At 42.7% G+C, this 25,203-nt stretch overlaps 1 protein-coding gene across 1 annotated transcript in view; it reads right to left on the reverse strand.

Moving 5' to 3' along the window:
* The window catches only part of SNX9 (sorting nexin 9), a 232,665-nt gene that overhangs the window by 62,261 nt on the left and 145,201 nt on the right, over positions 1-25,203 (reverse strand). The window contains exons 10-11 of the mRNA XM_073627898.1: positions 18,392-18,522; positions 6,172-6,275 (exon numbers count right to left, since the gene is read on the reverse strand). Coding sequence (XP_073483999.1) covers positions 6,172-6,275; positions 18,392-18,522 — 235 coding nt within the window. The remainder of the gene's footprint in view (positions 1-6,171; positions 6,276-18,391; positions 18,523-25,203) is intronic.

A 25,203-nucleotide genomic window follows, 5' to 3' on the forward strand; every position in this document is an offset into this window, starting at 1 on the left:
AGATGCAGAACGGCTAGGATAGGCAAGAGCACAGATCATGTACAAAGAGTAGAAACCAATAGCTACCAATGGTCACTTTACTGTGCTGTATACGTTGCCAAAACATCATTTTTTTAGTGTTGGGTAAAGTAGGAGAAGGTTCAAACCACTGTCAGTTTATTTTTTGTTGTTTGTGTTACATTGAGGAAAATTCTCTTCACTTTTCTGTGATAGAGACACAACAAAAAATAGGAGATCTCTACAAAGCATTGGGGATTTCCTCTATTAGTCATTTGTTACCAGAAGAGGTGGATTACCTATTAGAGTTGTTCCCCTCAACTCTTCTTTTGGTGACAACTGTAACATTTTGGCTTTCCCGCTGCTTTAATTACTTTACTTTGAAAAAAAAAAAAAAAAAAAAGGTAGGCAGCTGACACTGCAGCTTTAAATTATCTTTTCGTCACTAGAATTTCTATTTAAAGTGGTTGTAAACCATCACATATACCCAGTGACTGGCCTCTGGTGATACAGAGATTAAACAAATCCTCCTACATAAGATGTACCTGTTTATCTACAGTTTTCACTTCTCTACATCCATCTAAGTCCAGAATTTTTACAGCTTGTCTGAGAATTCAGAAAAAGTAGATGGAGAGCTGAAGTTACACTCTGCAGAGCTCACTGAGGAGAGTGCTGAGAGCCGATTGGAGGGAAGGGACACACCCCCCCTCCACACAGCTCACAGGAACAGAGCTGAGGTTGTCAATCAGCTGGAGATTCCTCCCGTCACCTTTTTTCTCTTGGTGATTTATGCTGATAGCAGAGGAACGAAGCAGCAGACAAAAGTTACATCTAGTGCTCTTAGGCCGGCCATACACAGTTTGAATTGCTGTTGAACCGGCCAAGATTCAAAATATTAATGGGCAGGCTGAATGCACCAAGTTGGTCGATCGATTAACTTGGGTACAACCAGCCTGCCGAATTTGCTTCCGATTAACGCAAGTGGCTGCTATAGCAGCTAGAAAATATATCTGTCTTCTCCCGACGGGGACGGCTTCCCCCACCCGCCCCCCGTCGGGAGGAGTCAATGGCTCAGCAGGAGGAATTCCCCTGTCTGTGCTGATGGGGGCATCATGCAAATTTCTTTCCTGCAACCCTATAGCCAGCCTAAATTGAGACAAGTACACAGTATAGAAGGATATTCTTTGTTCATATTTCATGTCTGAGGTTTACAACCACTTCAAACAAAAACATGAAAGACAATCATACTAAAATTCAGTGACCCAAGGGTTTGTTCACATTATGGTTTTTCAGGTGCTTAGCAGATGGCTCCAACTCCAACCAAAGGCCAGCTTTAAGATTTGGTACTGAACTGAATAGTTAAATTCACATTTTATGGAGGGGGAAGGTGGGAGTGAGTATCCTGAATGGTATCTGCGGTGTTCAGTCTATAGCTATCTATTGTTTTCTGGGCTTTCCTGGTGCCCAGAACGGTTTTCCGGCTGTAGGCAGTATCTGTACATACATGTGCTCTACTGCATCCAATGCAGTATAAAATACTTCTAACACAGCAAATTGTCCATGTTCCAGGCAACGATAGCACAAAAACTAGGTAAATGATCCCAGTTTTTTTTTAAACTGGAGAAAAGTATTAAAAAGTGTGACTCCAGTCATTCCCCCCCCCCCCCCCCTTTTTTTTTTTTTTTTTTTTTTAGACAGGTTGGCCAACGGAAAAAAATGACTTGATTCCTCCAACCACACACATTCAATGTAGATGGGGGAATCCTCCTGCTGTGCCATTGTATTCTGACAGCAGTGGGGACTTCCCCGCCGCCAGAATACACTGATCAGTGCTATCAAGCTGAAAAAGTCTTACAGGATGGTTGTACAGAAGTAGATCAGTGGATGCAGTACAGTCTCCAATCCATCTCCTGATAGTACAGAACCTTGGAGGCACTCTGTACACGCTCAGTTTGATGTGTATTGCTAGAGAGGTTTTTTTTGTTTTTTTGGGGGGAGGGTGTCTGTGATTAGCAGAGGACCAATCAGCACTGTTCACACAGAGGGTCAGGGGTCATGCAGCCTCAAAGGACAGTCAGAGCAGAATGAAAACTCCTCTTACAAGTTTTAACCAGTGCTCAACTGGACACAAAGCAGAATGACGGCCAGAAAGTGGTTCTGTTATCCTGACTGGGCGTCATATGACGTCCAGCAGGATAAGCCTGTGGCCCGTAGCGCAGCGAACGGTGGTGTGGTGTGTCAGTCTGACACACCGCATCTCCGATCGAGGTAAAGAGCTTATGACGTAGGCTCTTTACCATGTGGTCAGCTGTGTCCAATCACAGCTGATCACAGTGTAAACAGGCCGTGTATTGGCCTTTTCCTTCACTCGCACTGACAGGCGTGAGGAAAGCTGATTAGCTGCTCTCCTGACAGGGGGGTCTGCGCTGATTGATTATCAGTGCAGCCCCCCCAGGATGCCCACCCATGCCCACCCATGGCCACCAGGGATGCCCACCCATGACAACCAGGTAAGCCCACTAGAGCCAACCAGGGATGTCAATCAGTGCCCATTTGGGATGGCACTTTGTGCCCATCAGTTATACCTGCCAGTGCCCCCTGATCAGTGCTGCCTATCAGTGCCACCTATAAGTGCCCTCCAGTGCCACCTATGACTGGCCATCAGTGCCTATCAGTGCTGCATATAAGTGCCTCATCAGTGCCCATCAGTGAAGGAGAAAACTTACTTATTTACAAAGTTCTGTAACAGAAATGATGAAAAACTTTTTTTTTTTCAAATTTTTCGGTCTTTTTTTATTTGTAGCGCAAAAAATAAAAATCCCAGAGGTGATCAAATACCACCAAAAGAAAGCTCTATTTGTGGGAAATAAATGATAAAAATTTTGTTTGGGTACAGCGTCCCACGACCGTGCAATTGTCATTCAACATGTGACAGCGCTGAAAGCTGAAAATTGGTCTGGGCAGGAAGGTGTATTGAAGTGGTTAATAAAGGAACTCCGAGTTCGCACACAGGAGACTTGGTTTATGAGACGCTAGATGCACTAAGTGAGAAGATAAACAGGAAATTCAGAAATTCCCTAAAATAGTGTTATGTCCTGTGATAAACGTAGAACTAGTTCCTGTCACCAAGGCCACTGAAACGAATATTTGAACAATATTTTTGAACACTATGAAAGGTTCCAATTAGTTATATAGTTGATAATGAGTTATATTTTAATATACATTATTATAAAAAGCGTTTTACCTTATATTGGGCCCCTACACTTCACCATACAGTAAGGAAAAGTATTAACATAATATTAACTAACATACTTCTATTATATTGCCTCTCCTTTGCCACTCATCACAAACCATCACATCTACCAAACACAGCTCTGCAGTTGCTCAATAAATGTAAAAGCCTGATCGCAATTCCAGTTTAAATCAGGTAAATGCATTAAATATACTGTACATCAAAACAAAGTCAAAGGGGTTTATTTACTAAAACTGGAGAGTATAAAATCTGGTACAGCTGTGCATGGTAGCCAATCAGCTTCTAACATCAGCTTGTTCAATTAAGCTTTGACAAAAAAAAAAAACTGGAAGCTGATTGGTTTCTATGCAGAGCTGCACTAAATTATGCACTCTCCAGTTTTAGTAACTCAACCCCGAGACCCCTTTTACACTGGAGGCGTTTTTCAGACGCTTTAGCACTAAAAATAGCACCTGAAAAAATGCCTCATCTGCAATTCTAGTGTGAAAGCCCTCGCTGGCAGGACGTAAAAAAGTCCTTCAAGCAACTTCTTTGAGGTGCTTTAGGAGTGATGTATACAGCGCCCCTGCCATTAAAATCAATGGGCAGCAACGCCGAAGTGCCTGCAAAGCGCCACGGCATCGGCAATTTGCAGGCACTTTTAACCCTTTATTCGGCCACTAGCGGGGGTTAAAAGCGGCCCGCTAACGGGCAAAAAGCGTCGCTAAAACTAGCGGCGCTTTACCACCAATGCCCCGTGCTTTCAGTGTGAAAGGGCTCTAAGAGTCCATTCACACCACAATGTATGCAATGATCGCACATAAATACATGTGCGCTGACATGCTGCGTTTTAACATGTGCTGCATTGTACCATAATACTTTTTTTTTTTACTTCACTAAGCTTTATTTGTAAAGGAAACTTCACCAGACCCTTTGGATTCTTGTGTTTATATGTGTTGTGGCACACTTAGAATAATTTACATCCATTGTGCCTAAAAAAAAAGTAGGGACCGTTCTAGCAACACGGTGGTGTGAACTGCTCCTACTGAAATACATTACTTTTACAATGTAGAGCTGGCATGCATTAATAAACATATGGGTAAATAGACCCCTACAGTTTGTTTTCTTTAGAAAGCAGCTACAGCTTGAACAGAAAAGCCTGACCCCTGCCAGCATGCTGTAGAGAAGTACCCTTGCTCTCTGTGTCACTGTAGCGGTTTCTCAGCAGAGGTTCAATATAGCCCCTGCTGAGTCAGAGCTTAAACTTTCTATTGTGCAAAGTTCATGCTACTGGCTGACTGTAGAGCTCTGGCTTATACTCAGCAGGGGGGCTGAGCTGGAAATCTGCAGAGAGACCACTGCTTCCCCTTCCACAATTGTTTTCTAGAGGAGACAGGGGATTGGCTATTCTATGGATGTGACTTCTTTCCAAAGAAAATGAACTGTTAAGACTTGCTCACCCTTTGTTTTGTAGTACTCTGGAGCACTTACCCGTGTCCTCTCTTGATCCAGCGCTGTCCCGTTTGCGACATCTCTTCTCCTCTCTTCCTGTATTCACAGGTGGCTTGCAGTGGGAGCCACTAGCTCCTGCAGCTGTAAATCAATTCCTGTGAGGACAGAGTGGGGGAAAGGGGCGAGCCGTGCTCTGAGTGCCTCCATAGCAAGTGGCTTGCTATAGGGGCACTTGGGGATGAGAAGGAGCAGAAAGCTCTGGTGGGGACTGCAGAACAAACAGGTTCAGGGCTGCTCTGTATAAAACCATTGCCCAGGGCAGGTAAGTATACCATCTTTTTTTACCCATTTCATTTTAGCAAAAAAAAAAAAAATTAAGTAACATACTACGCCGTGAAGGACTGAAATCCTGCAGCGCCGCAAGGTCCCCCTGCTCAAGAAAGCACATGTACAGGCTAATGAACAGGCTGAAGATTGCTAATGAACATCTGAATGATTCACAGAAGAACTGGGTGAAAGTGTTGTGGTCAGATAAAACCAAAATTGAGCTCTTTGGCATAAACTCAACTCGCCGTGTTTGGAAGAGGAGGAATGCTGCCTATGACCCAAAGAACACCATCCCCACCATCAAACATGGAGGTGGAAACATTATGCTTTGGCAGTGTTTTTCTGCTAAGGGGACAGGACAACTTCACTGCATCAAAGGAACAATGGACAAGGCCATGCACCGTCAAATCTTGGATGAGAACCTCCTTCCCTCAGCCAGGGCATTGAAAATGGGTCGTGGAAGGGTATTCCAGCATGACAATGACCCAAAACGCATGGCCAAGGCAACAAAGGAGTGGCTCAGGAAGAACCACATTAAGGTCCTGGAGTGGCCTAGCCAGTCTCCAGACCTTAATCCCATAGAAAATACGTGGAGGGAGCTGAAGGTTTGAGTTACCAAAACGTCAGCTTCGAAACCTTAATGACTTGGAAAGGATCTGCAAATAGGAGTGGGGCAAAATCCCTCCTGAGATGTGTGCAAACCTGATGGCCAACTACAAGAAATGTCTGACCTCTGTGATTGCCAACAAGGGTTTTGCCATCAAGTACTAAGTCATGTATTGCGAAGGGGTCAAATACTTATTTCACTCATTAAAATGCAAATCAATTTATAACTTTTTTAAAATGCGTTTTTCTGGATAATTTTGTTGTTATTCTGTCTCTCACAACAAACCTACCGTTAAAGTTATAGACTGAACATTTCTTTGTCAGTGAGCAAACGTACAAGCAGGGGATCAAATACTTTTTTCCTCTCACTGTAGGTGTTAAAAAAGCCCCCTTTTAAAGCAAAACTAAAAACTTTCATTCTTCTTCATGCAATCTCTGTAATATAGTTGGAAAAATTTGCATGTGCATACAAAGCAGCACAATGTTCTTCCCTGAGGAATACATTATAGAGTAAGGATGCATTATATTGTACATTAAATATAAAAAATGGCAATTACACTTCTAACACGTCCAAGTCATCAGCTTCTGGATCGATTGTGGAAAATATCATACTGCCAACCAGTTCATCCTTTTCTGCTTTCCTCTTGCCAGTCTTCCATTCCTATCAAAATAATGAAATATACAAATATTCGGGTAAACACAGGGCAATTCCTTGAATGACATTCTACATTTGTCATAATTGTATCAGATCTTTAACTTGATCAGTATATTTTTTCATGTTAAGTTCATGCAAGCTAAGTAATGTGCAAATGTAGAGACTGAATTAATGCTTCTTCCTGTCTGCAGCAAATTAGAGAGGAACTTCACTCTCAGTCAACACTGAATATTTTTAATCCTTCTGCTGCTACCATTAGAAAATAGATAGGAAAATATATCATATTTACTTGTTTTAAACTTTTTTTTTACATTTCTTCAGTTACTTCCTGGTTTCCATGTCTAGGCAAATTATGTCATATACATCCCAGGAGTCTTCAGGAGGAGAGGAGGGGTTTTCTGAGCTAAGCACAACTGCCTGCCTGTCTAAACTAAGGGCAGGCAGATTCTAGGAAGTAGATTCTACTTGAATGATCTGCCCTTGCATAAGATGGCCACTGGCAGAAATGCTAAGGGGTAGTTTTCAAAGTGTATTCTCAGAAAAATAAAGCCTGGAGACAAGGATGGATGCTCAGATTCAGTATAGCTCTGCTTTAATGACCTCATCTCAACCTAGGCAAAGCTCTAAGACAGCGTGGATGTAAAAACTCACATATACCCAGTGAAGTGAAAAGCCACAGATGATACACAGAGATAATAGGATTTTTTAAAACAGCTTACCTGTAAAATCCTTTTCTTTCGATGGACATCATGGGACACAGAGCCACAGAGTAATTACCGATGGGTTATATAGGTATCACTGGTGATTGGACACTGGCACACCCTAACCAGGAAGTTCAACCCCCTATATAATCCCTCCCCTTGCAGGGATACCTCAGTTTTGTAGCCAAGCAATATAGTGTATTAGAAGAGGGGTGGGACCTCTGTGTCCCGTGATGTCCTTCGAAAGAAAAGGATTTTACAGGTAAGCTGTTTTAAAAAATCCTATTTTCTTTCTCGAACATCACGGGACACAGAGCCACAGTAATTACTGATGGGATGTCCCAGAGCAATGCTATCTGAGGGGGGGATCACAACCAAGTAGGGTGCCATCAGACCTGAGGACCCTGTACCGCTGCCTGCAGCACACTACGCCCAAAGGCGATATCCTCATGCCTCCTCACATCCACCTGATAGAATCTGGTGAATGTATGGACTGAAGACCAGGTTGCGGCCTTGCAGATTTGAGCCATAGAGGCCCGGTGATGCACTGCCCAAGAAGCACCAATAGCCCTTGTGGAATGTGCCCTGATCTGAAACGGAGGAATCTTCTGTTTCAAACCGTAAGCCTGAATGATTAATTGTCGAATCCATTTAGAAATGGTAGCTTTCAATGCTGCCTGTCCTCTACTGGGACCCTCTGGCAGCACAAACAAAACATCCGTTTTGCGAATCTGAGCAGTCGCTTCCAGATAGGACTTAACTGCTCTTACTACATCCAAAGAATGTAGTGATCTTTCTTCCGGAGAACAGGGATCTGGAAAAAAGGAAAGTAGAACAATGTCTTGGTTTAGATGAAAAATCTGAAACCACCTTCGGTAAAAAACTAGGATGAGGGCGCAGTACCACTCTATCCTTGTGTACAATCAAATAAGGCTCTAGACAGGAAAGAGCTGCTAATTCTGATACTCTTCTAGTAGAAGAGATGGCTACCAGAAAAATTAACTTCCTTGCCAGCAAGACCAAAGGAATCTGACGTATTGGTTCAAAAGGCTGTTTCTGTAACACAGACAGAACCAAGTTCAAGTCCCAGGGGTTTAGGGGCATCTTAACCGGAGGATTAAGACGCGTCAACCCCTGCATAAAGTTTCGGACCAAAGAATGCGAAGCAAGTGGCCGTTGAAATAATACTGATAAGGCCGAGACCTGGCCCTTGATGGTACTCAAGGCCAGCTTCATCTCTAATCCCAATTGCAGAAAATCAAGAATTCTACTGACCACATATTTTCTGGGATGCCAACCCCTGGATTCACACCAGGATATATAAGCTTTCCAGACTCTATGATAAATCATTCTGGAAGCTGGCTTCCTTGCATTGATCAAGTTAGATATCACAGGGCCTGAAAGCCCACGACTCTTCAGAACGTGGGTTTCAATAGCCAAACCGTCAAATTTAGCATTTGTAAGGCAGGATGGAACACTGGACCTTGAGATAACAGGTCTGGGCGTACCGGTAGGGTCCACGGGGAACCTACCGTCATCCTTACTATTTCCGCATACCAAGTCCTTCTGGGCCAAGCGGGGGCCACCACAAGTACCGACTTCTTTCCTGTCTGATCCTGCGAAGGAGTCGTGGCAGTAGCAGAATAGGCGGGAATGCATAAATCAGTGAGAACCGATGCCACAGAGTCACCAACGCATCCGTCCCACATGCAAGAGGATCTTTTGTCCTTGCCACAAATCTGTCTATCTTTTTGTTGAATCGGGATGCAAAGAGATCTACATCTGGAACCCCCCATCTTTGGCATATGGCCCAAAAGACGTCGGGATGCAGAGACCATTCCCCTGGAAGTAACTGCTGGCGACTTAAATAGTCCGCCTGCCAGTTCTCTATCCCCGGAATGAAGACTGCCGATATACATGGCACATGCTTCTCTGCCCAGACTAAGATCTGGTTCACCTCTTTTTGAGCCGCTCAGCTCCTGGTGCCTCCCTGATGATTGACATAAGCCACTGCTGTGGCATTGTTGGACTGGATCCTGACCGGGCAACCCTGTAGCCTGATAGTCCAAGCCTTTAGGGCTAGATATATCGCCCGGATCTCCAGAATGTTGATGGGTAAAGTCCTCTCGGTCTTGGACCATACCCCTTGAACCGCAGACTGTTCCAGAACTGCTCCCCAACCCGACAGACTGGCATCTGTTGTTACCACCGTCCAGGTAATCGGTAGAAAGGATTTCCCTTTCTGCAGGTTTTCGGGTATTAGCCACCAATTGAGGCTGTGACGCACCGCCTGAAACAGGTGCATCGGAAGGTCTAATGCCTGAACCTTCTTGTTCCAGGCCGACAGAATACTGTGTTGCAGCATTCCAGAATGAAACTGAGCACAGGGAACCGCTTCGAATGAAGACACCATCTTCCCTAATAGCCTCATACAAAGGCGGACAGAAGGACTCTTCTTGGACTCAGCTCCCTTAAAGCAGTGATCTTTGCCTGAGGTAGAAATACTTTCTCCTGGCTTGTATCTATGACCAGACCTAAATACTCCAGTCTTCTTACTGGTTTTAGGAAAGACTTTTCTAGGTTGAGGATCCAACCCAGGTGTTCCAGGTATTTGACTGTGGTCCTCAAGTTTCCGTTCAAGGAGGCTACCGACCGGTCTATCAAGAGCAGGTCATCTAGGTATGCTATGACAGCTATACCCTGAGCCCTTAATCTGGCCAGAGGAGGAGCCAACACCTTTGAACCCTCGAGGTGCAGTGGCTATCCCAAAAGGCAGAGCCACAAACTGGAAATGGTGCCCTCCTATCTCGAAGCACAGAAACTTCTGATGAGCAGGAAAAATGGGCACACGCAGATATGCATCTCTGATGTCTATTGATGCCAGAAATTCTCCTCCCTGCAGGGTGGAGACTACTGTCTGAATTGATTCCATGCGGAAGGATTGAATCCTTAGGAATCGGTTCAGATCCCTTAAAATCAAGAATGGGCCTGACATCCCCATTTGGTTTTTGGATTGTAAAAAGGTTGGAATAGAAGCCCAATCCTTGATCCTTCGCGGGAACTACCATAATGACCTCCTGCGACAAAAGTCGCTCTAACGCTAGAAGGAGCGACTGCTTTTTCTCTGGACCTCTGGGGACACTTGACCTGAGGAAACGAGGAGAGGGAAATTCCTGAAACTCCAGCTTGTACCCTAAGGTTACCATGGAGATTACCCATCTGTCCTGGAAATCCTCCTGCCAGAGCCCTGAGAACTGTCGCAGTCTTCCCCCCACTCGAGCGAGCGGGGCGCCCCCTCATGCACAGGTCTTAGTGTTTTGCCTCGTAGGCTTCTTCCCCCAGGACTTCTTTTGTCCCTGGGGTTGACTCTTGTCTCTGGACCCAGATGGAGGAGGCCGTCGACACCGCCTGGTGGCAGAAGTCCCCGGCGCTGGGGAAAGAGTCCGTTTGAAAGAGGGACGCTTACTCTTCTTCTTAACTGGTAAGAGTGCTTTTCCCACAAGAGATTCTCTTGATATAGTTATCCAAGTCTTCTCCAAATAACCTTCCACCACGAAATGGAAACCCAGCCAGGAGCTTCTTACATGGTGCTTCGGATGACCAATTTTTCAACCATAGGATTCTACGTATATGCACTAACCCCAGCGATAGACGAGAGGTTTGCATGATAGAATCTCTGATGGCGTCAACCACATAACATAAGGCCGCTGGAAGGTTAGCCAACCCCTGGGCCTGCTGTTCAGGTAAAACCTTGATGACCTGCTTAACATGGTTTCTTAGGTATTGACTCCAATCGCTGCTACTGCAGGTTGAGCCACTGAACCTGCTAAGGAGAAAACATCCAATAATAGGGATTCCCTCTTTTTATCTACAGGATCCCTGAGCATCTGAGCATTGCCTACAGGACAAGTCAGACTATTATTTACGGAGGAAATGACGGCATCAATGGCCATTGTTCCCCACATTTTAATAAACTTTTCTTCCATAGGATAACGTGTAGAAAACTTTTTCGGTGTAAAAAAACGTTTATCTGGGTGATCCCACTCAGCATAAAGGAGCTTTTCAAGTAAATTATGAACAGGAAAAGCCTGTGCTGTTTGAGGAGGTTTCAGTGACCCTAAAGAAGAAGAGGGTTCTTTAACTGATTCAGATATGAGCAACTTAAATGTGGAGCGAACCAATCCCGTAAGGATCTGCACTAAGACTTTCTCCTCTTGGGAAGTAGCAGAGGGTCCCTCTCCACCTGATTCCTCCGAATGGCTGAGGAAAAAACCTCTGCGTAATGTATACAGGGGCTGAAGTGCCAGAAGCAGGTGTAGCCCCTGACCCCAACGGCTCTCCCTGGCCCCTCAGGGGGGGGAGGATGCTGCAGACAGGGGGCCCTCAGAACCTGAACGAGATCCCCTAGAGTCTCTGGTTCTTGGGGTGCTTGAACCTCTTCTAGCCATAGTGCTAAGCAACTAGGTGGAGGTATCAAAAAATGAACACTGACTGCTGAGCGATGTAGTCTGGCTAAAAGCCTTGCTACCCAATACCCAGTCTGGTGTCACTTTAGTAAATGCTGCCTAGGAGAATGCCTGTGTCCCACCTTACATGCGACCGTCAGCTCTGTGTCCCTCCAGAAGGCTTAGTGCACCTGTAATTAGTGCCTTTAATAGCCTACACCGGTCCTGTGGGCGTCTGAGCACGCTGTGCTGACACCCCCCCCCCGCGACGGCGGTAAAAATGCGGTGTCTAACCGCTTTACAGATCGCCTGCGGCCTCCCCTTAGTCTGGGGGGAGATATCCCTGAGGAGAGCCCTCCATCCCATCCTACCTGGAGCCGTCCGGAGGAGCTTGTGCAGTGTGGAAACACTGAGACAGACATCAGCATGTGAATTTATGTGCTCTTGGCAGCCCCCGGTGGTCACAATAGGCATAGCATGCATTTACCTTAAAGGAGAAAACCTACTAGAATTAAAAATTCTGTGGAACCCCTCTTACCTTATCCAGCCGCAGGGTTCTGTACACAGACCCAATCTTCACCTCTCATGGTGGGCTCCGTTTGAAAAAACCGTCAGAGACTGGGGCCCCCTACGAATAGGGGGATCCACAGTTCTGGCCCTGTAAAGCACCCGGCTAGAAATTAGGCTAGAAAAAACATTTTCTAATATGCGGGGTCCAGCTCTCTAAAAAGAGAAGCGTTACAGGTAAAACCTCGTTTCTTCGGACACGAGGCCCGGGTACCATCCAATTCGGCCTAGAAAAGACACTTTGGAATGGATCCGGTTCGCCTGGCCTGCCCCAGTATAGGATATAAGATAATCCCTTTGGAGCTCAGCACAGGACATCTTTACACGTCCATCACCTAAGACACTGGCGTAAAAACTGAGGTATCCCTGCAAGGGGAGGGATTATATAGGGGGTTGAACTTCCTGGTTAGGGTGTGCCAGTGTCCAATCACCAGTGATACCTATATAACCCATCAGTAATTACTGTGGCTCTGTGTCCCGTGATGTTCGAGAAAGAAAAAACAAATCTCCCTACATGAGTTTTACATGTTTATCTGCTGTCTTCAGCTTTCTATATTCTTTAGAAAGTGCACATTGTGTTAGAGATTTTATCTTCCTGTTCAGCACTGGGAGTGGATTCTTGGCATACAGCCAAGACAGCTGATTGGAGGAAAGGCACACACCCCCTCTCCACATAGGTAGAGGAACAAAGGAATGTGCAGTGCTGTGACAAGACAAGCTCTCTGCCAAACTATTTATAGCAACCTTGCATGAAACAAATTTCAGGCTGGTTTTATCTTGAATGACTGAGAACTTGTCAGAAATTATCACGCTGATAACAGAAGAACAGAGCAGCAGAAAGACACAGGACTTCGTGTTTTAGAGAGAGATAAGAAAACACTACAGATATATTATATGTACTTAGGTCGTATTTCATGAAATCAGGTTTACATCCACTTTAAGGAGTTCAGGAAAAAATTAATTAAAAAAACAATTATACTCACCGAGGTGGATGCAGCATCAGTTCGATGCTGCATCTGTCCCCTCTCGCTTCTAAGATCGAAAACTTGGTTTGTGGTCTTCACTGAGCAGAGAGCCGCTGACCTTCAGTTACTGGCTCTCTGTTCTGCCCCTCCAGCACTCACTGGAGTGCCAGGCTGTGGAGAGGGATGGGAGCTGCCGGGCAGGCATCTGGGTGGATCCTGACAATAAAGTTGGGATCTCTCCAGAGTCTTTAGCCTGCTGTCGGCAGAAAATGGAACAGAACAAAGAGCATTCCTGTGACTCACAGTAGTAGGGCCAAAACAGCTTTGGCCCTACTTCTCCTTTAGGCTCCATGCACACTGGGCATAAAAAAATGTCTGTTCCCCTGACAGAAAAAAAAAAACACTCATATTTACTGTACACAGTTTAGCCGAGTTTTCCGTTTTTTTGCCAGAAAGCTCCAATCGGAAATGCAAAACCAGAAGAGTTTTTTTCTTCCTGCCTCTAAACGTTAAGCTCAAAATATACCTGTAATCATCCATGGACACAGGATAGCATTGAGCTGATTCAAAAAACGCAAAACTCCTGTAGTAGCAGCGATTTTTAAAGTATAATTAAAGGTAACACTTTTTTTTTAGTTTGGATAGAGTGGAAAGGAATTAGAACGCTTGTCGGCTTTTATTGCCATCTGTGCCACCATTAACCACTTCATCCCCGGAAGGATTTACCCCCTTCCTGACCAGAGCACTTTTTGCGATACCGCACTGCGTCGCTTTAACTGACAATTGCGCGGTCGTGCGACGCTGCACCCAAACAAAAATTTATGTCCTTTTTTCCCACAAATAGAGCTTTTTTTTGGTGGCATTTGATCACCTCTGCAGTTTTTATTTTTTGCGCTATAAACAAAAAAAACCAACAATTTTGAAAAAAAGCAATATTTTTTACTTTTACTTTGCTATAATAAATATCCCCAAAAAATATATAAAAAAACTAATTTCTTTCTCAGTTTAGGCCGATATGTATTCCTCTACATATTTTTGGCAAAAATTGCAATAAGCGTATATTGATTGTTTTGCGCAAAAGTTATAGCGTCTACAAAATAGGAGACAGATTTATGGCATTTTTATTATTAATTTTTTATTAGTAATGGCAGCGATCTGCGATTTTTATCGTGACTGCGACATTATGGCGGACACATCGGACACTTTTGACACTATTTTGGGACCACTGTCATTTATACAGCGATCAGTGCTATAAAAATGCACTGATTACTGTATAAATGACACTGGCAGGAAAGGGGTTAAAGATTAGGGGGTGATCAAGGGGTTAAGTGTGTCCTAGGGAGTGATTCTAACTGTAGGGGGGATTGTCTCACTAGAACATGACAGAGATCAATGCTCCCGATGACAGGGAGCAGTAGATCTGTCATGTTGCTATGCAGAACAGGGAAATGCCTTGTTTACATAGGCATCTCCCCGTTCTGCCGCTCCGTGACACAATCGTGGGCTCCTGGTGGACATCAAGTCCGCGGGACCCGCGGGCACGCTCACGGAGTACGCTGTGGGCAAGCGCGCGCCCACTATGCCGCGATTTAAAGGGAACGTACCTGTACGCCCATTTACCCAGCCGTGCCATTGTGTCGACGTATATCATCGTGCGCTGGTCGGCAAGGGGTTGAGGAGATTCACCCCCTCTATTAGTCCTGTTTACCGTTAATGAAAATGAAAGTAAAAGAAAATTGCTAATTTTGGGTTGTCCCCAGAAAAGTAATAGATGGAAAATCTTCCAATAGGGTCACTAGTTCTGGTGACCTGGGGGGGCCCAAGGAATTTCCTTAATTTGCAGGGATTTCCTCTTACTTCCTGTTTGGCTATGGGACAGGAAGTGAAGGGAAATCTCCGCAATGTGACACAGATGGCGAAAAAAATAGATAGGGGTGCACATTGAGCCTTAATGATAAAAAGTAAAGTTCTTTTAAAACATTATACTGTAGCTGTACATCATGACATGTCAGGAATTTATTTACTGTCATTTTAAAGAGAATCAGTCGCCTTTTCTGCTGAATCTTGCACCAAAATGACATTGTTCTCATTACACACCCTGCTAAAAAAAACAGCTTATCATACACAAACAATATGCAATATACAAATGGAAGTGACCTCCTCTAAAGAGTTGGCTAAATGTGTTTGGAAAAGGCTGCTTTTGTATTCCAGCTTCCTTTTCTCCCAGCCCTGTGCATGCAGTCAGGCAATCTGTAATACTACATGTGACTGTTAGTCATTTTTTCCACTCTCAACACTCTCTAGGCAACAGAAGAGTGCCTGTGGCTTTATGTGCATTCCTAAAAAAATGCTGTGTACACTGTGTAAGCATTGGATCTTATGCAAAAGCAGATGTGATGTGATGTAGTAAACCAAGGATTACTCAACAAAACTGGTAATCTGCCAGGATAACAGTTAAAAGAGAAGTATGTTTTTTGTTTTTATTTGCATAATCCTACTTACCTAGGTGGATGCACCATCAGTCCAATGCTGCATCTGTCCCCCGCTGGCTCTAAGACTGAGAACCGAGCGATCAAACACCACTGATCGCTTGGTTCTCAGAGCTCCCTGAGTAGAGAGCTGATCACTGTCAGTCAACACTGTCGTCTGCTCCCCCCCCCCCCCGGCTTACTGGAAAACTGGGCTGTGGAGGGGGCAGGAATCAGCCGGCTCAGGCTCCCAGGGGCTCGCTGAGAGGCTGAGCTGGGTGCTGGTCCAGGCATGTGGGCCGATCCCGACTTCATTTTTGCGATCTTGCCCGAGCCTGGACAAGCTCTGTGATGTCGGCCGACTGTTGGCCACAGCCCACTGCCTGCTGAAAACGGGTCACAGGAGTGCAGAACGGACTGCACTCCTGTAATCCAAACAAGATTTGGCTGTACTTCTCCTTTAAAACCTAGAAGTGTGCCTTTATTAATAATAATTATATATACAGTGGATATAAAAAGTCTACACCCCTGTTAAAATGTCAGGTTTCTGTGATGTAAAAAAAATGACAAAGATAAATCATTTCAGATGTTTTCCATCTTTAATGTGACCTATAAACTGTACAAATCAAATCTTTTAGGTGGAGGAAAGTAAAAATAAAAAACTAAAATAATATGATTGCATAAGTGTGCACACCCTTACACTAATGCCCCGTACACACGGTCGGATTTTCCGATGGAAAATGTCCGATCGGAGCGTGTTGTCGGAAATTCCGACCGTGTGTGGGCTCCATCGGACATTTTCCATCGGATTTTCCGACACACAAAGTTTGAGAGCAGGCTATAAAATTTTCCAACAACAAAATCCGTTGTCGGAAATTCCGATCGTGTGTACACAAATCCGACGGACAAAGTGCCACGCATGCTCAGAATAAATAAAGAGATGAAAGCTATCGGCCACTGCCCCGTTTATAGTCCCGACGTACGTGTTTTACGTCACCGCGTTTAGAACTATCGGATTTCCGACAACTTTGTGTGACCGTGTGTATGCAAGACAAGTTTGAGCCAACATCCGTCGGAAAAAATCCTAGGATTTTGTTGTCGGAATGTTCGAACAAAGTCCGACCGTGTGTACGGGGCATTATACTTTGTTGAAGCACCTTTTGATTTTTCACATCTTGACCTGGCAATATTTGACCACTCTTCTTTGCAAAAACATTCCAAATCTGTCAGATTGCGAGGACATCTCCTGTGCACATCCCTCTTCAGATCACCCCACAGATTTTCAATGGGATTCATGTCTGGGCTCTGGCTTGGCCATTCCAAAACTTTAATCCTCTTCTGGTGAAGCCATGCGTTTGTTGATTTGGATGTATGCTTTGGGTCGTTGTCATGCTGAAAGGTGAAGTTCCTCTTCATGTTCAGCTTTCTAGCAGAAGTCTGAAGGTTTTGTGCCAATATTGACTGGTATTTGGAACTGGTCATAATTCCCTCTACCTTGACTAAGGCCCCTGTTCCAGCACAAAAAAACAGTCCCAAAGCATGATGCTGCCACCACCATGCTTTACTGTGGGTATGGTGTTTTTTTGGTGATGTGCAGTGTTGTTTTTGCTCCAAACCTTTCTTTTGGAATTATAGCCAAAAAAGTTCAACCTTGGTTTCATCAGACCATAACACATTTTCCCACATGCTTTTAGGAGACTTCAGATGTGTTTTTGCAAAATTTAGCAAAATTTAGCTTTAAATGATGGCAGGTGTGTACTGACTCCTATTTAACATGAGTTTGAATGTGATAGCTTAATTCTGTACACAGCTACATCCCCAGTTATAAGAGGGTGTGCACACTTATGCAACCACATTATTTTAGTTTTTTACTTTTACTCCCCATCCCTAACAGATTTTAGTTTGTTTTTCAATTGAGATGTACAGTTTATAGATCACATTTAAGGTGGAAAAAGTTCTGAAATTATTTATCTTTGTCTCGTTTTTTTACATTACATAAACCTGACATTTTGACAGGGGTGTGTAGACTTTTTATATCCACTGTGTATATATATATATATATATATATATATATTTTTTTTTAATATATATGCACACACACATACATACACACAGTGATGCGTATAACCGCATAAAGTAATACTGTATAGATTTATGTAGCTAAATAGTGACAGGCCTTTTTTTAATAGTGGACATGCACACCTTTCTGGAATCAAATCATGCAAGATAGAAAATGTAAATTTTATAACAAAAAAAAAAAAAAACTTATTACACTAACAAAAGTGTGGTGACAAGCCAGCTGTGAACTATCCACACAAGGACTGCCTAAGCTGCTTCCATAACAAACAGTCCGCCATCTGTGTTTGTGCTACTTTAGGTACTACTAAACAGATTTACTGAAACCTATACTGGTTCTACTTTTACATGAAGGGCACTCCATTGCCAGTAAAAAGGTTTATTGTTAATTTAATTATCGTCATCCATGGCCTTCGCGCTAATATTTGAAGGTCGCCTCCCATAGATCATTTATTTTAAGCACATGCACTGCTTAGCACTGATTGGTTTGATTTTCCCAGAGTTGTGACAGTATCAGGACACTATGGAACAAAGGGAGTAAATGAAGATTCCATTGGCCCATCAAGAGATATCTTGTGCAATGAGGTCATCTGATTCATAAAATGAAGCACTTCCCATTGGTCAGTAGTGTTACGTGGTTGAGCTCTTGCCATTGTGAGCATTAAGATGGATATTCACTCGCAGACAAACCACTACACTGGCAGCACAGGACTTTACTAATTGGGAATTAGTTCACCTTTTCATGTTTCATGAAAAGGTGAACTTACCCTTTAAGTGCTGGAGCACATTTTTTTAATGTGGGAGGTCATGGTTCTACTTTCATTTACGTCTAGTTCAGTTTTAAGCACCTAATATTACAATCCAGTAACGGTTAAAAACAGATCTGCAGTTGTGGGATACCTTTTCATCTCGAAAATTAAGAAACTGCTGGAAAACATCACTCTCTGATACAACAGGATGGCGGCACATTCGAGACATCCATGATTGTAATCTCTCCATACGCATCTTTATAAATTCTTCTTCAAAGCGACCTGTAATGTGCAAAAGAAAAGAAAAAGTCTATGAAAAAAACATACTTCCCTATGTAGGTGAAAAAGCGTGCAGGCTTAAAGAATGGTAGATTATCATAGGTGAACATATTTATAATCAATACCACTTTCCTTTGCAGGTCAGTTAAAGTGTGCTAAACCCAAAAACAAAAATGCTATAAATTGCAGCTTACCAATCAGTAGATATGGTAGCTGCATTTGTAAAGTGCTAGCTGGAGATCAGCTTCAGTTTGTTAGTCGAGTCCATCTACATCTAACACGTCTAAAGCCTCGTACACACGATCGGATTGTTGGCCAACAAAACTGTGGACTTTTGTCCGAAGGGCGTTGGCCTAAACTTGTCTTGCACACACGGCACACAATTGTTGGCCAACAATTACGAACTTAGTGACGTACTACATGGTTTTTCAGCTCTTTAGCGCCACTCTTTGGGCTCCTTCTGCTAATTTCCTGTTAGTAGAAGTTTGGGGAGTGTTGATTCGCACTTTTCATTTCACGCTTTTCAGTTTGTTTCTGAAAGGCCATTCATCAACCAGACATGTTGCAGAATCGGAGGAGATAACGTGTTACTTATTATTGGCCTAAGAGTTATTGCTTTGACTTTATTTTTTTGGTTGAATAATGATTTAATTTGGTATATTTTCTATATTTTTGGATGCACAGAATGCACTTTTTGGTTAAGTTCTATTGGCAGATATCATGTCTAATTTTATTTGTTTTCTTTTTTTAATGCACAATAAAAAAATTGTGGAGAATAATATTTGGCTATGTGTTTTGCTTCAAATGACAGTTTGGGAGTAGTCAGTTACATTTAAAAAAAAAATACAATGTAAAATTGACAAGGGACACCAACATAGTTGTATCTTTGATCTGGTGTTGTGGTAACTTGCCCAAAAAAAAAAAAAAAGCATAATAATATTATTATTGATATCAATAGAAAAAAAAGCCTTTGAAAATTTGTTTGCGAGGGGCGCATGCGCGGTGCGATGCGGGAAGGACGCGAGTAGCCACAGCTCCGTCGGACCCGGACAACACAGGCTGAATAACCAGGGCCATATCGCTCTCCAACTGGCGAAAACAGCACCCATCCCTGGGTAACACCTTTGTGCATGCCAGAGAGGAGATCCGGACATTTTGGCTGCTCTCAGCACAACCTCACAAACTTTCTTCTGGACGCTGCAGCCAGACAGAGCAGGAGGATGTCCCAAGATGGCGCCGGCGCAAGCTCTCATGCGGCCTCAGGGAAACATCCATCCAATCCATCCAATCTCTCCCTCAACAATGGGAACTGTGAGTACACTTCTCCCCTATCTAAAGCAGAATTGGATGCTAGTCTTACAACCATTTTTGACAAACTGGTTGATAAAATAGAGAGTGAAGTGCATAAATCTACCACTGCCCTGCCTCAAGAGATTGCCAGTATAGGCAGCCGCACTGACATCTTGGAAACTAAACATGATGAACTCTCACTTGCACATAATGACCTAAGAAAAGATTATGAATCATTAGCTGACAGCTTTGCCTTCATGCAAGCTCAAGTTGAAGATTTAGACAACAGAAATAGACGCCATAACATCAGATTACGTGGCATCCCAGAATCGGTCACAGATCTTATGCCCACTGTTTCCAAGATTTTCCACAACCTCTTGCCAGATAAACCAATATCAGCATTTACATGTAACAGAATACACAGAGCTTTACGCCCTAAACCTACACCTGATAAACCACCCAGAGATATTATCATGTGCATGAAAGATTTCTTGGTAAAAGAAGACATCATGCGTGCTTCAAGGAATTCCCAAATATAGCACTGGATGGTAAAAAGCTACAGATTTACCCTGACATCTCTCCTGCCACCTTAGACATAAGACGCAGGAAGAAGGAGGTCACCAAATATTCTACAAGTTGCAAGAATAAAATATAGGATTGGGTTTCCCATTTAAAACTCACAATCCCATACAATGGCTCTACATATACAGTGTATAACATTATCGAAGGCAAAGAATTGCTTGTAAAGCTGGGCCTGCTGGAACCAGAACCCCCCAACCCTTTCCCTTCAACCCCAAGACCTTCCCCAATATGGTCTACCTCGTCATCAAGACGCAACACAAACGTTAAAAGAAGATGGCGCCAACCATTTCAAAATCAAGCAACTTGAACATTATCTGCATACCTCTCAACATTTTTACTAAACAGACTCACGTGATGATTTTCATTACCTCTCCTGTGCCCCACCATTGAAGACAAACTAAAATTATACCTACAGACTCCCCCATATTCTGAAAAGGACATAATCAATACTCCAACTTCTCCGCTTCCGGATGAACTACCACCAGTATTTCCCTTTTTTTTTTTTTCTGACAGAACCCTGCATTCATTGTTGGCTCTAAGTCATAATGCAGAGAAAGAATGGAAAGAAATAAGTTTTCCCTCCCTCTCATTCCCACCCCCCCATTACCATCCCCCCCCCTTTCCTTTCCTTTCTCCCCCCCAACCCCTCCCCACTCCCCCCCTCTCTCCCCCACCCCGCTCCCCCCCTTTACTTTATTATTATTTTAGTTAATATTTTTATTTCTGATACATAGTAACTCAAATATTAAGGTTAGATATACTGCTTGCCTAAGATATTTCTATTAACTATATTTAATTGTGTCTCAATGGTGACACTATTACAAGATTTACTCTCTCCCCAACACAAGTTATATTGGTTGATTTTGATAACCATTCTGTCCCCCTGGTTGATATCACCTGATATCTAATGATAGTTTATTCTAATAGCCTGTTACGTCCGCCATCGCTGGATTGTTCCCCCGCCTGCTTATGCGGTTAACTGCAGTGTCCTTAATTATGAGGATGATGCACCTGACTGTGTTTGCAGGTTTAGGACATATTTGTCCTTTGGTTTCTAGTTCATATTTTAGTGACAAGATATCTCTTGTCCCTTTGTTTCTGTTATATTTTTTTTATCTTACATACTAACTTTGTCTTTATGGCCATTACCAAAGTTATTTTGAAAATCGGAAGTTATTACAACACTTTCCAACTATACTGGAAAAAACAACGTTGTATTCTTTATTGTTATAACAATTTATTCTCAGGGTAACTTTAAGACATTCTCTCATTTTTCATTGCATAACCTTCCTCCATCTTTAAAATTAAAGACACTATATCTCCTGCACACACAAAGGAGCACTTCTCATATACCCCACTTTATTGTTATAAGATGGAATATTTTCCAAAGCTACATCACTTACCCATGACCAATGGTTCTGAAAGTCTTATCCCATAATGTTCAGGGTTTTAATTCACCCCATAAAAGGAAAAAAGCCTTCCAACACTATAAAAGATTAGGAGCTGACATAATACTTATGCAGGAAACACACTTTTCCTCCTCCAATCACCCAAATTATTTTGACAAAACATACAATCAATTTTATTATACCACTTTTCATAACAAAACCTGTGGTGTAGCCATCTTCATTAGCAACACCATTGTTTTAGACATACAAAATATATACAAAGATACAGACAGCCGCTATGTCATCATTAAAGGACTGTTAAATAACAAAGCAATAACCATAGCATCGATTTATGCCCTTAATGAATCTTAATCTACCTTCTTTACAAACTTTTTCGAGACCCTTGACCGATATAACTCTCCCCACATAATCCTTGGTGGTGATTTCAACCTAACCTCACACCCGGCCTTAGTTAGAAGTAAAGTCTCTCCATCCTCCAAAGCTTTCTCTAAATCCTTGAATAGATCCATAAACAAACTCCAACTCATTGACTCCTGGAGGGCCCACAATATTGGAATCAGAGCCTACACACATTACTCACATCCTCATGAAGTCTATGCCAGACTCGACAACATATTCTGTACCCCCATACTTTTAGCTAACTCCTCCAAAGCCATTATCCACCCCTATCCTTGGTCAGATCATGTTATCACCTCATTTGAAACTTCACATATAGGACTCTCACCTTCCCCCTACAATTGGCGGTTAAACGACTCAATTTTATCTGACCCTTTAATAACACAATCCATTTCAACACACATTGAAAACTACTTTACAGATAATGCTAATGATGAACCCCCCCCCCCCCCCCCACAACACTTTGGGTGGCTCATAAAGCCATTTTATGAGGTCACCTAATTAGCCTAACAGCAAACAGAAACGGAGAAAGACTTATAAATATCAAAAGTCTCACCAGAGATCTAAATCTCCTATATAACAAAATGCAGCATACTCCTTCTCAAGAACTCACAAAACAGATTCAAGAGAAACGCAAAGCTTTGGATCTTATCCTATCAGCAAACACAGAAAAATATCTTAGATTCTCAAAAGCCAAATTCCTATTACATAGTAATTCCCCATCAGCCATGTTCGCCAAAAAATTTAATCACAAACACAAACCCCCACATACATATAAACTTAGAGATTACACTGGAAACATGATCACCCACCCCCAAGATGTATTAAATATATTTTCCTCCTTTTACAAGGACTTACTTTCTAGCCCACAACCACCTCTTGACCATACATCTAAATCTTGGCTAGATGACATTCAATTACCCTCTCTTAACCCACAACAAATAGAATCTCTTAATGCTCCCTGTTCAGAATCAGAAATAATCAAAATAATTAAATCACTTAAGACATCTACAGCCCCTGGACCAGATGGCTTCTCATCCTCATACTATAAAAAATTTGCTCCTCTTTTAACCCCTTACCTAACTACTCTCTTTAACCAAATTTTCAATGGCAATAACTTCTCAGTTGAGATGCTCCTAGCCAATATCTCACTTATCCCTAAACCACTCAAAGACCACTCCCTCCCTCAGAATTATCGCCCAATATTGGTTCTTAACAACGACCTTAAAATTTTTGGGAGACTGCTTTCTGACAGATTGGCAGCAGTAATCACAAATTTAATCCACATTGACCAAACTGGCTTCATCCCTAGCCATCAGAATGTAGATAATATTAGACTAATATTGTACAAGACGCAAATCTACACTCTCGACAACTATGCCTTCTTAGTCTAGATATACATAAGGCATTTGACAGTGTTAGCTGGTCATACCTCAACTTCTTACTGCCTAAATACGGGATCTCGGATAAATTCTTACAGGGATTTAACACATTATATCACGCCCCCCAAACTAGAATCAAAACTCCCGGACACAACTCTGACTTCTTTCCCCTCAGTAGAGGAACTAGACAAGGCTGCTCCCTATCACCACTATTATTTGCCCTTGCAATTGAACCTTTAGCCCAAAAAATCAGAAATAGCATTGCTATAAAGGGATATACTAAAGGAAATAGCGAATTCAAACTCAGTCTATATGCTGATGACGCCCTTATATTCCTCACAGAAGCTCATACCTCAATCCCTTCTCTCCTTAAAGAACTCAATTTCTTCCACACCATCTCAGGCCTTAAAATCAACACCAATAAATGTTCAGCTCTACCAATTAACTATACCCAAAATACTCAAAACCTATTATCAAATAATTTTCCATTTATATGGTGTCCCAAATCATTTAAATATCTTGGTGTTACTATTACCTCTACACACAACCTTTTATATAAATCTAATTATATCCCACTATTCTCTCAGATTACCTCTCTCCTTACTTCCTGGTCATCTTTCCATATTTCTTTTCTTGGTAGAATTTGTGCGGTCAAAATGAAAATCCTCTCTAAGCTCCTATATTATTTCTGTGCCCTCCCTATCCAAATTGACTTCCGTTCAAAGAATTATCAACAAATTTATCTGGGCGGGGAAAAAACACAGATGCAGTTACGCCCTTATGCACAGATCTCAATCCTCAGGAGGCTTCGGCCTCCCTAACCTCTGGCTCTACTACCTCGCCGCCAGATTAACCCAATTCACCCAATGGTTCACCCCCTCCCAGGAAACTCCATGGAAACAATTCGAATCCATTTCTATATTCCCATTACACTTACAAGGAATATTATGGTCCAACACCACTTCTTACAGTAAACTTATCAAACACAACATTATTGTTGCTCAATTTTATCAACTATGGAACTTTTATCAACTATGGAATAGATACAAAGATACATTCAAACTCTCCTCAAACACTCCCCCCCTTAGCCTCTTTCTTGGGAGACCCTAGATTTGTTTATGCCTATAGTAACAGACTCTCCTTTTCTCTTCTTGGATCATTAAAAATGTAACCACTCTTAGGTCCCTACAATTAAAATGGGAATTTATCCCATTTTCCACTTTGCAAACTACCTATGGCCTCCCATCCTCCGAACTCCATAATTACCATCTAATTAAATCCTTTTACGCTGAATATTTCGCACTCACAACACATCCCTCCAACACTACATTTGAACAAATCTACATCTCTTCTTCCAGGGACAGAGGCCTCATCTCTAGACTATACAATTATCTCAATAACTTTGATATACCAGATAAATCAGCACAGATGCTTAAATGGGAGTCGGACACATCTCACTCAGTGTGGAGGAGTGGACCTCCATGTCTGACAATCTTCGCAAAAGTAATAAAGCCATCTCATTTAGAGAAACTCCAATTAAAATATTCTCCAGATGGTACCTAACCCCCTCTAAACTCCACACATATTACCCTTCCATTTCCCCAAATTGTTTTAGGGGATGCTTG

Source organism: Aquarana catesbeiana, linkage group LG04, assembly GCF_042186555.1.
Source record: "Aquarana catesbeiana isolate 2022-GZ linkage group LG04, ASM4218655v1, whole genome shotgun sequence".
NCBI classification, from domain to species: domain Eukaryota; kingdom Metazoa; phylum Chordata; class Amphibia; order Anura; family Ranidae; genus Aquarana; species Aquarana catesbeiana.